Source organism: Morone saxatilis, unplaced genomic scaffold (genome assembly GCF_004916995.1).
Source record: "Morone saxatilis isolate NCDOM2014 unplaced genomic scaffold, NCSU_SB_2.0 Contig24, whole genome shotgun sequence".
NCBI lineage: Eukaryota > Metazoa > Chordata > Actinopteri > Moronidae > Morone > Morone saxatilis.
Window position 1 is genome coordinate 23,448,902 of NW_023339807.1, and position 12,491 is coordinate 23,461,392.

The 12,491-nt window shown below is 37.2% G+C and overlaps 1 protein-coding gene across 1 annotated transcript; it reads left to right on the forward strand.

Moving 5' to 3' along the window:
- Positions 1-3,165: 3,165 nt before the first annotated feature.
- On the forward strand, positions 3,166-10,409 carry tmem106ba (transmembrane protein 106Ba). The gene is made up of 8 exons (XM_035671956.1): positions 3,166-3,261; positions 4,929-5,139; positions 5,700-5,763; positions 5,913-6,072; positions 6,725-6,865; positions 7,272-7,321; positions 7,417-7,470; positions 8,835-10,409. Exons 2-8 carry the CDS (start codon positions 4,941-4,943, stop codon positions 8,953-8,955), a joined length of 789 nt encoding a protein of 262 aa, XP_035527849.1. The 5' UTR covers positions 3,166-3,261; positions 4,929-4,940; the 3' UTR covers positions 8,956-10,409.
- Positions 10,410-12,491: the final 2,082 nt, after the last annotated feature.

Here is a 12,491-nt window from a genome sequence, read left to right on the forward strand (position 1 = left end):
ATCCCGAGGGAAATTCAAGCATCCAGTAGCATACAAAATATAAACATACATTAAACTAAATGTAAAAGGGAAACACATTTAATACATACATTATGCACATGTATACATATATACTGTTAATGGTACATATATGATATTAAAAATATATATAAATGTTTATGTTTTTGTGTGTCTATTGTGAGTATCTAGAAAAGCTCTTATAAATAAAATGTGTTATTGTTGTTATTATTATTATTATTATTATTATTATTATAAAATATATAAAAAATACTGTGAATGCACATCATTAAAAACATATTTTCTCTAAAGAAGAAAATCCGTATTTAAGGGGATATTCAGAGCCACTCTTGATGCTGATTTCTGTCATTTAGCACTGGCATTAGGACAAACTCATCTATCACAACGCCAAGTAAGTCATTGTTAAAGCCAACCTGTGTCAAATAGCATTTGCAATTTATTTTTAGCACATTTTTAATGTGACTACCAGATGGTTTCTGCACAGAGCACTGCACAATGACTCAGGAGTGTCACTGAGTTACAATCACAGGAAAGTGGACGAAACTGAAAATCTGTATTGTCCTAAATCATTAAATATAACCATCTGGTACCCAGAATGAATACTAATTAATATCTGCAAATATTAAGATGACCCGGGTCAGTTTTTAGCACAATTGGTGCAAAGCATTACAGGTTATTATGTCCACTAGCTATTTCCTGAGTGAGTGTTCCTTCAGCTTGCCGGGGTCATGCATTATTCATAGTGGTTTCTCTGAAATCAGAGAGCTTAAACACATTAAATCAAATCTATTATCACTATAATTTGATGTTTGCTCACAGGCATTAATGACCATGTTGTTGTTGACCAGAGGATTCACCGTCACAGTGCTGCTGAGTCATACATTCACATGTGACAGCACACTGCCATCATCTGGTTGAAAGTACATCCAAACATTTCCCAGGAACCAGCTGCAATCTTTTAAGTTGTTTTAGGAAATTGTTTTTAAAGAAAGACTGTATTCTGGATATACAGTGAGCTGAGATCTTATAATCTCTTTAATTTTAGGCCTCTGTAGTTTTATTAAGGTTCTTTTTTTAAATCATTTATGGTAAAATAAATAAACTTTCAACATTTAGTGAGTGATGTTATTCATTTGCAGTACTCTTTTAGTAGTGTGTATAGTTCAACTGATCAAATAATCCTCAATAAAGATGTTTAATGTTCCTTTAAATACAGTAAATAGGGATTAATGTGAGAAAGATACACTGGTCACATAATCAAACATACTGACTGTTGTTCTAAAACATAAAAAGTCAATATGAAACGTTCACTACACATACATAAGTGTACACTGGTATTTATAAATGTATAAATAAATAGTTATAATATTTGTGTAAATTGTTGTTAATAACTATTAAATTGGTTATAAATGATCCTGGTCATTTAAATTAAAGCAAAAAAAACGCCAACTCTGACTGACCAGCGTCCGTGCTCTCGCCATCTAGTTCTCAATCTTCTGGGATGCATGTTCCACTGAGATACTTCTGTTCTTAGTAGCCTAATTGAATAATGTGGTAAATTCTATCTCATTAAGACTGAGACAATGGTGATGGTTGTGGAGAAATTTGATCTCACCGGGAACTTTGACATTTTCGGTCAGCTGACAAGATTTTCCAGGAACTGCCTTCATCCAGTCTGGTTCACCGTATGTGGGACAAAGTTTTCCAAGCGCTGGCGGTGGATGCCTCTTAGTCTGAGGATGAGGCTTATTTTGGACTCAAATTTGGATCAAACAGTATACTAAATATCTTGTTTATGATCTGATCAAAACTCTTGTTACTGGAACAATTTAATTTGTTAACTAATTCAATTGAGACATATAAATTTGATTTCATTACAAAAGTAAATATTCTTATCTCGGTAGTAAAGCTGTATTTTCTGTTTATTTAAGTTAAAAGTGATGTATTTTGCCATTGATGCTGATGAAAATGATACACTAATGACCGTATAGGCACATGATTGCACTCCTTACAACAGGTCAATAGGCCTCTGATACATAATAGCACATTGACAGTGACCTAATAGCATTTCATGGTATTTTCTGTGCTCAATAGGATCACAAGATGTTATAGGATTAATTTTACATTGACATTACCTGACAATGGCTTTTTAAATCTATGTTCATCTACAGTATTAGAGATCCAGTGTGTAAGATTTAGGGGATCAACTGGCAGGAATTTAATATAATATCCATAAGTATGTTTTCAGTGGTAATTTTCAGTAATCATGGTGTATGTTTTTGTTACCTAGAATGAGCCATTTTTATGTATAACATTTTCTATTATTATTTTTATAATAGCCTCACTGTGATGATCTATGATATTAAAATGTACATAAATGATAATACATCAGTAATAACCTATTAATATAACACAGTGCTATATACTTAAATAATACTCTAAAGGAGGTAACCTTTAATAAAGTAATTAGTAACTTTTGATAGGCTACATTTTTACATATTGTTTTTATGTTTCAAAGTATTTCTTTACTTTTACTTGAAAGCAGGACTTTTATTGTGGGTATTTATATAGATTTATGTCCACCACTGGTATTTCTACAGTAATTATAGTTAGGTGGGTAGCCAAATATATCGGCGTTCTTTATGTAAGTGATAATGACCGACTTAGGTGTCCATTATCAGGAATAATGGACAATGTGAATATCTACTTTTCTTTCTTTACTAAAATATGTATAATATGTTTGTTTATACCATTTTGCCTTAAATTTGTAGAAAATTGGTCACAAAAACAGAAAGTATGAGTAAGTTCAGAGGGGTTTGTGCGTTACAGCCTCTGAAGGACTACACTGTAGTGTAAAGATACATTAATGGGATATTTAACTCAGTTCTTTGCAGCGCATTCATTCAGAACGGTTGGAACTACTTAGGTGTCCTACATCAGGTACTAATGGACACCCAGCAGCCAATCAGAATCGAGTATTCACCCAGAACATTCTATAATATATATATATATATATATATATGTGTGTGTGTGCGTAACGTTCCAACGGTCGCTGGAGCCGCTGCGTTACAGTGAATTAAAACGGTGGAAACCGATACACGCGACCTAGCGTTAAGTCTGTCCAATGAGGAGGCGGAGGGGGCGGGGCGGGCGGCTGCACTCCCCACTGGTGTGCGAACCACAACAAACGGCGACGACGCGACAACGAATGGCACCAGAGTCAGAATAAAAACACAGAACCAGGTAAGACGGTAGCCGAACATGTAAGCCAGCTGACCGCGTGTGGAACGCTCGACGGCTCCGATGACGTATCTGTGCGGAGCGTTCCACGGAGCGACCGTTAATGTATGCGATCAAACGTTAGAATTGCGTGACGACATGGAACGCAGTTTTGTTTTTCTTATTTCGTGTTTAAATGACAATGTACCGGTCAAATGTGGCGTTTGTCGGGGAGGTTAAAGGCGTTGTAGCCGTTTTCCTCCGGCCGGTACGTTGTGTTCCCGGCTGAGGGACAACGGCTCAGCAGTATGGCGGCCTGGGCCGTGTTGATAATGTATGTTAGACACACATTAGACATCCAGGACGTCTCTGAGCAACAGCCTGCGGGTTGTGTGTGGCATCTCATTGTGTTAACGGTGTTAGTCCCCCCCCCCCAGTTGGCTATGCTTACTCTATGTAACGTTAGCTGTGACTATTCTCACCAGCATTTAGACCTTCTCCACAACAGTGGTGGAAAGTAACTCAGTATAGTTACTCAAGTACTGCTGTACTTGAGTATTTCCATTGTCCTCTAAGTTACTCCCACTGCATTTATCTGACATTATTATTTTGCAGACTAGACTTTGATGTACAAAACATATGATGAATTTATAAAACATGACAACAAATGCATCATGTTTCATAAGTTAATCATGTTTTGTGCCTAAAATATATTAAACATCTCAAATGTATGTAAAATAGTTTAAATCAGCTCCACATCGATAGTAAAATGCTAATTACACATGAATGCATCAGTAATAATAATCTAATATAGTAAATATAGTAAAGCACTCACATGGATCATTTTTTAAGCAGTATGAGTACTTTTAGTTCACTTTACATTTTGCTGATATTTGTACTAAAATATTATTTTCAATAGAGGACTTTTATCTGTAGTAGAGTATTTTCAGTGTGTTTCTACATAGTAAAATACTTTACCGTACTAGTCAGTACTTAAAGTATCTCATAGTGATGACTGGCTCCGGTCAGGGTCATATTATTATATAACTGGCTCATTATTGATGCATTAACATGTATGGCACATTTTTACTATGCAATTAGTTGATTTTAATGAAACAATTTATTTCTTTTAATATACCCCAGATGAATATCGGCATACGTACGGGTCTCTTAAAACCTTGTGGTTACTAAAGACTTATAAGCATATTTATTATACTTTCCAGTATTCGCTGAGGACCAACAGCTCATTCCCCATAAAAAGATAATCAGTTTTGTAATCAGTTAAGGCTTTAATGACCAAAAAGTTGCCTAATTGACTAGTCAGCAGCCCTGGAGAAGTCTTACTGTATCATTTTAAAAGAATTATAGCAATTCTATGATCATTTAGGAGGATACTACACAAGTATTAAGCTGTAAATCTCTATATCAGAGAGAACGTTGGAAATTAAATACAGGTGATAATATTAAGAAGGTCACAGTCTTACAGAATTATTTAGTGTATTAAGTTTTACCAGAGGCTTTTCATCATAGACGGTGCAGCAGTGGAGCAGTTTGTTCTTCAGGGAAATGTTGCCTGGAATGCGTCCAGCTTTAGTTTCACATTCATGCGGTTGTGTGGCATGTGGTTAGTCAGCACATACAGCTGCAGTTCCTCTCTCTCCTCATGCTATCTTTTGTGTTGGGTGTTGTAGACAGCTGCAGATATGGGCAAGTCCCAGTCACACTTGGCCAAGCACAAAGACGAGAGTCAGGACGCGCTGACGGCTAACGGCGAGTACAGAGACGGTCAAACGGAGGAAGATGGAAAGAATGGCGACGTATCTCAGTTCCCCTACGTGGAGTTCACCGGACGGGACAGCGTCACATGCCCTACGTGTCAGGGCACCGGCAGAATCCCACGAGGTAAAACTTTATAGATTATTCAAATAACCATTAATCGGTATACATTTTAAATCTAGAGATGTAGCAAATATATAATATAACGTACAAGAAAAAAACAGACTAAATTAATAGGCCATTTTGTTTTATTTTCCAAGCTTTAGAGACAAAAGTTTGCTCGCCTGAATATTTTAAGCTTCTGTCAGGACATTTTCATTAAATATTGATGCTCTTAAATTCTCGCAGTTTGTCTAACAGAATGGGAAACAGTTGCTACGTTTTAAAACGTTTTCACAGCTCAAACTATTTATGTTCTTCCTGCTGCTGTACCAGTTAGACAAACCCCTAATCCGGTCAAGATTGCCATCTAGTTACAGCCAAGAAACTGATTCATCAATGCATAAAATTATACTTTTTGACGGGTAAGAATGAACCAATCATCCATAAAACTGAGTATACTCCTAATTTCTAAAGTCAACTTTGAGAGATTCTCCTCAGGAGTTGTACCACAGTGTCATTACCAATCTTACAACATATTCCTTTCTCAACAGTAAAATGACTTTTTCTTTGAATTATTCAAACAGGCCAAGAGAACCAGCTCGTGGCTCTGATTCCATACAGCGACCAAAGGCTCAGGCCAAGCAGGACGTAAGTCTGCACTCAGTGCACTTTTTTTTAAAGATTGATTGAGTTAGCTGTCTGCATGATGAAACTCAATGAACACACAGAAACATGTTAGACTTTGAACTCATCAGCTGGTTTCAGGGGGTCTCACTTCTCTGTTCTTTTTCCTGCAGAAAGCTGTATGTCACGATATCGGTGGCACTTTGCCTGCTGCTGTCTGGCCTCGCCGTTTTCTTCCTATTCCCTCGCTCTATTGATGTCTCCTACGTGGGAGTGAAGTCTGCCTACGTCTCCTACGACCTGGACAAACGAATCGTCTATCTCAACATTACAGTAAGATTGTGTAGCCACTCACTTCATACCTACCATGGAGGAGAGTTTAATCATTTGGGCTTGTGCTTTTTTTATGACAAAGACTTAAAAGCGGCTATAATCAATATTTATTTTTTAACAATGGATCACATGACTACTTGTATGTGAAAGGGGTCCACTGTAGTGATGAATACACTCAGCTCTTTAGTGTCTCTCAGCTCATTGTGTTTGCTTTCTGGCCCGCAGCTTTACTGTTTTGGTTCATTCACAGCTCTTGTCAGTAGTGTTTGCAGCTGCAACAGAGAGCTATTATCAGCAGAAAAGCTCAGTACAGTACCGGTTAAACACCAAGTCGCAGATATTTCCCTTGAGGGTTAATAAAAAACAAAAAAAGACCTAAAAACAGAGTGACTATTGGACTTAAATCTGCCAAGTGCTGCTTGATACATGTCTGCTGGATGTGTAAATAGGCAGCCGTTTGCTAACAAGTTCGCCATATCAACTTAAAAGGTGATAATACGTCAGTGTTGTGTGTTTACAGCTTGTTTCCACTGCCTCCAAGTGGCCAAAAACTCTGTTACTGCAGGTTTAAAATGCTATAAATGTGTAAATCTCCTTAAAAGTCACGCACTGTATTTCCAGAATCTCACACCTTTTATGTTCTTCCATCCAGAGCACTCTGAACATCACCAATAACAACTACTACACCGTATCTGTGACCAACATCACAGCCCAGGTGCAGTTCTCTAAGACGGTGATAGGCAAGGCCAAGTTCAACAACAGCTCGGTGATCATACCGCTGGATGAACGGCAGGTGGGTTGAAATACATTTCACCGTACACCCAAAGGACTCTGCATAGTTACAGATTCATGGCTGGTAAGAAAGTTAATTCAATGACTATAGATACTGAAATCCACAGCCTACTACAACAGCTCATTGTTACACCCAGAGTCACGATACCAAGGAACCTCGTCCAGCTTAAATCACAGAGATCCGGACTTCAAACAAATCTTTTAAGCACCATTAAAGCCTCATTGTCTTTAAGTCTTGTGACATTACAAATCTTGCTACCACTGCTCGCTATATCACCACTCGCAGGATTAAACAGGATTGAGGATAAAACTGTAAAAACGTACATTCATTGTATTATAATTAGCATAAATATAGTGTATAATGTTGTTCTGCTCCTGAAATGCTTCATAAATGATGTCTATTTCAGATCGACTACACAGTCCCCACCACCATTGCCGATGAGATGAGTTATATGTTGTAAGTATCTTAGCTAGAAGTCATAAAAATATTCACTGTTCACACTTTTATCATTTTAAAAATCATACAATCATAAAATCCTTCTTCTCTTACAGTGACTACTGCACCTTGCCAACCATTAAAGTCCACAACATAGTGGTCATGATGCAGTAAGTGTGGCTCAATATTCAGTTTTCTAAATGTATTAATTTATTTACATCCTGCAGTCGAATGTTCTCTCTCTCTCTCTCTCCTCCACACTCGCATAGTTTCACCCACACATACCCACAAGCTGCCCAGAAACAACACGTCCTTCTGCTGCTCAGACCAACAGGGGATACGCAGGCCTTTTGGGTGCCTTGCTCATTTACATGTCAATGCTGACTTTCAAACAGACTGTAAATATATCGAAGACGAACATTTCTCCAAGGCAGAAATGATCTTTATTAGCTGACTTCTTATTCTTTTGTGGTCAAGGCCAAACAGCAGCTTTCTAGCCAAGAAACATCAGACTGAATCCCAGTGAAAATGGAGGCAGCTAATATTATAAAGGCTCTTCTTGCATTTCAGTGATTTTACATCTAAGACCATAATACCCTGAGGGACATTTGTGAGTGTTCGTTTGATGCATTTAACAATAGAAGACAGACTGGGCACCCAGATGGCTCACCTGGTAGAGCCATGTGCGGGGGTTGGGTCCTTGAGGCAGGGGCCACGGGTTCAAGTCCGACCTATGGCGTTTCGCTGCATGTCAACCCCCCCAATCTCTCTGCCCTGTTTCCTGTCTGTTTTCAGCTGTCCTATCTAATAAAAGGGAAAAAGCTCCCCCAAAAAGACAGACTGAAACACCCAAATGTGGAAAACAACTGGAACGAGGAAAACGACAATGACATAAAAATAACATAAAAATGGCATTAACAATTAGTAATTAAAAAATTATTTGTCTTTAGAGTGACTTATCACTTATATTGATTATTCTATAGGTAAACTAGCTGTACTAGGTAAAGATATTGTGACTGCAATATAATTAGTGTGGGAATGATGATTTTTGCTTCACAGATTGATCATGATAATGTGAAATCTCTTGGGGTCTGTAGCAAACAAACATGTTTCCTTACATCTGGAGGACACAGTTTGTAGGCCGAGGGCATCTCTGCAGCACTACAGTCCTTCATTATAATGCTGTTTGACACAATTTTTCCTTTATCAAAGAATTGCAGCTTCTGCGGTTTGCATATTTAATAATATTTGAATTAATTGTGCAGCTTTTAAACCAAAAACCTGCTGATCTTTCAAGATGATGAATGTTCTGGTCATGAACTCCTATTAAATAACTATTAACTGTTTTAGATATCCATGGTATGGACATCTGTGGTTCTTTGGATCTTCTCATTTAGATTCAAGTCAACCAAAAAGTCAGATCAATATTTATAATCTGCTGAATCATCCACATTTTCCACACCAGTGCAGGATTTAGTGCTGACTCACCTTGTTGTCTGACATACAGTAGATGACTCTGTGGTTATTTTTCCAGGGTGACGGTGACGACGTCGTACTTCGGCCACGCGGAGCAGGTCTCCCAGGAGATGTACCAGTATGTGGACTGTGGGGGGAACACCACCTCCTTGCATGGGCACGTTCAGGTCTACCAGTAAGGCAAGCAGAAAAGCCCAGGCGTCACATACTGCTGTGGCTTCCATGTAGGAAATCTCAGCGATAACGGAATAACGGACAGGGACATAACTTTTCTTAAATTAGTCACATGGCTCATCCATTCCTAAAAATTCCCAACCACTTCTTTGTTTTCCTTTTAAGTGTGACATTTGGATGAGCTATTGTGGTTGTTTACTGGTCAAACAGGCTGGTAAAAGCAGACAATCTGAACCTGCCACAGCCAGAATTAATGAGCTCTGTAGTCATTTCTCACCCTGGTGCCAACAGAATAGATATTATTTAATGTTCACATTTATTAGTAGGCATTCCCATCATGTTTACACAGTCACTCCTCAACAATTAAATTACTGGAAGCAGTAGTTTCAGTTATGAAGCACTTTACCCTGATCATTATCTACAGATATTGATAATAATGTTGTATGAGTGCAAAGGCTGCCCGCCCCGACTGCTCCATACCACTGTTAACGACAAATACAGCAACTGAAGGTACAAGAAGAGTTTTCTGACACAATGAAAAACCACTGAGCTGTTCCTCTCCACTTCCTTATGCCCTTTTTTTCATTCCTTCCTACAGCCACTCTCTCTCTTTGTTTCAGAAAAACATGATTCTTGATATTGTATCGTGCAATATAGACGACGTATTATCTTATGTCATTTGTTTGTTTTTGTTCTTTAGGTCTTTAATTTCAGCTTATTCATCCGAGTGATTTAAAAGCAAATGTCACTACTGTGAAGACTCTTACATGATTAGTTACGAAACAACTTTGTAAAAAAAAAAAAAAAGGGATATTTTTAATTTCATAGTAAAAATGTGGGAGCTTTACAGTGGGATTTAAAAATACAGGAATGTGTAAATGTAAAATATGTCCTTCTTGGCTTGCTTCAGTACTTGTTATATCAAGAATAACTGCTGGTGTGGGAGCAACTTTCCTTCCTTTTTTTGCGGTTGTCCTATTTTTGTGGGCTGCGGTGTCATTCGCAATAATGTGTTTGCTATTTTAATCCCCTCTGCTGATCTGTAACTTGTCTCATGAGCTGACTGCTATTCCTTGAGTTTTTATTTTTTAACATTTTTATGACTTCCTTTATTACATCATGGTATCATTTTGGATTGGATTTATTATTAAGTGAATATTCATACCACAAACAGATCATGTAATGTACTGAAGAACTTCACATAACGTCGAAATACCCTAAATGTGAATTATTTAAATTATGGTTTTTTTTGTGATTCCACAGGTCAGATTAAATACTAATATACATTTATTATTTTCTGACTGTTAATAAAATGTATTCGCAAATATCATAAGAAAATCCCCAGATCCAATCCTTCTTGATATGTGATGATAAAACAGTGTAGATGTGAATCTGTTACCGACAAGTTTTTGTGTTTTTCATGCATGTAGCTGAAAATAAAATCATGACTCATTTTCAATTTCTTGTGTTCACTTGTTATATTCTCTGTACACACTAGGTGGTGTCAAGTGGTCTGAAACTATAGTATCACCTCACCTCTGCTGAAGAGCCCCAAACTGTCATTTCACTGCCATTAATTACATTATTTACAATATTTATGAGATTATTAAAGTGACACAACACCACTGCAGTGATATTAGACACAAATCAACCTGCAGAATTCTGTCTGAACACCACTACAGAGGTTTGTCAGGAGTGTTTCCCACAATAAGTACGAAACAACCTATGTAAGTGAAACACCAGAAACTATATTAGTCAAACTTTTGTTTACACCAACGGTTCTCAAACTTTTTCTGTCCTGCCCTCCTTTAAAAGTTTACACCCCGCAAGTTTTACAAAACATTATCAACAACAAGGGAACCAAAACTATCATAAAAAAAGGATCAAAGTTGAATTCTTGTTTAATAACAGTAGGCACAATAGCATCAGCAAAGTCTTTTTCCTACATAAAATATGAATTCAGTTTTGTTCCAATACATATTTTTCTTATCCTTGCCCCACCTGCAGTGGCTCCATGCCCCACCGTCGTCTGCCCCACTGTTTGATAACCACTGGTTGATTTATTTAGGGTAGTAGAAATGTGATCAACATTTACATGTGTTCACTGTAACTTCATTATCAATTAAACTCCTAATTATTTTCTCAGTTAACTGTTGAATCATTAAAACATTCAACTATGATGTAAGAAAATAGCAAAAAAGGTCTATTACAGTTTCCCAGACCCACAGTAAACATCTCCAAACGTCCGACCAATAGCAAATATTCACATTTGAGAAGTCCAAACCAGTGAATTCTTGGCATTTATTAACAGTTATCAAAGAAGGTGCAGATTGGTCTTCTGTCCATTAATCGACTGATTGTTTGCTCTATTATTGTCTCCAATCTATTGTCATCCACAGCTAAATGTATTCAGAATTATGATGGGGAGGCCAGTAGAAAAGAAAAACTTGAACACACACAACAGACAAACAAACATACTGACAATCTTTCTGTTCTGTTCAGTAGAAATTTGTCTTGAGAGTGTAATGTCATAAATGGCATAAAACAAAAATCCAGTTACAGAAATCGGTATGATCAGATGATTCATGGCAATCTGGTCATTAAAGTCCCACATTATGCAGGAATTTTCATTTTGAAGAGGAAGTTTAAAACACAAAAGGTAGGTGGGGAGAACATGATAACATGGCCAGTTACTGTCCAGATAGGCGGCTCTGGACCAGACTGAGTGACCAACAACAACCACTAGAGGGTCCACCATTACCTGAGGCCTATGTAAGGTACACTAAGCACCCATAAAGAAACTAATACCTCCTAAATAAAGCCATTATCTGTTTAATTTTTACTTTATTTATTATTTGACATGTTAAAAATATGCAGATTATAACTTTATATTTGCTCTTGTTTCAACTGTCTGTATGCGCTGTATGTCAGTGTGTTACAGACCCTCCTCACTGGAGCTACAGTGGAAGCACAGGATGTCTCCAGTGTATCGCGGTATGTTCACATCTGTTGCACTCATTTAAACACTTCACTTCCTCTCTGAGATCCAGGTCAGTGGTTTGGACCAGAGCTTCACTAAACACACACACAGTAAGCACTATCAGTTTTCCCTTTGTTTAAGCATAGACTATAAGCTGACAGTATATTCATTTTCTTTGCAAGAGACATTTTTCATTGAGATCCCAGCCAGTATATCAGTGGGCAAACAATATCTTATCAAGGGTGTAATGGTGTGTGTGTTAGCAGCAGATAATGCAAAAAGTAGTGCAACTGTTAGGAATATTCAGTCTGGATATTGGGATATTTTTGCGTAATAACTGTTACTGTAATCTTACATGTTTAATATATTTAATGTTCAGCTTCAAAATAAATAATATGCCTCATAATATGCCTCTTACCCAATTTAAGAGATCCCAACATGTTTGTTTATTGTATGTATCAACTGATCTCACATTAACACATTTGTTTTACTCTAATATTACAGTATTAGCCTTAATAAGTGCCAGCTTTTGTCATTTACATATATATACACATATATACA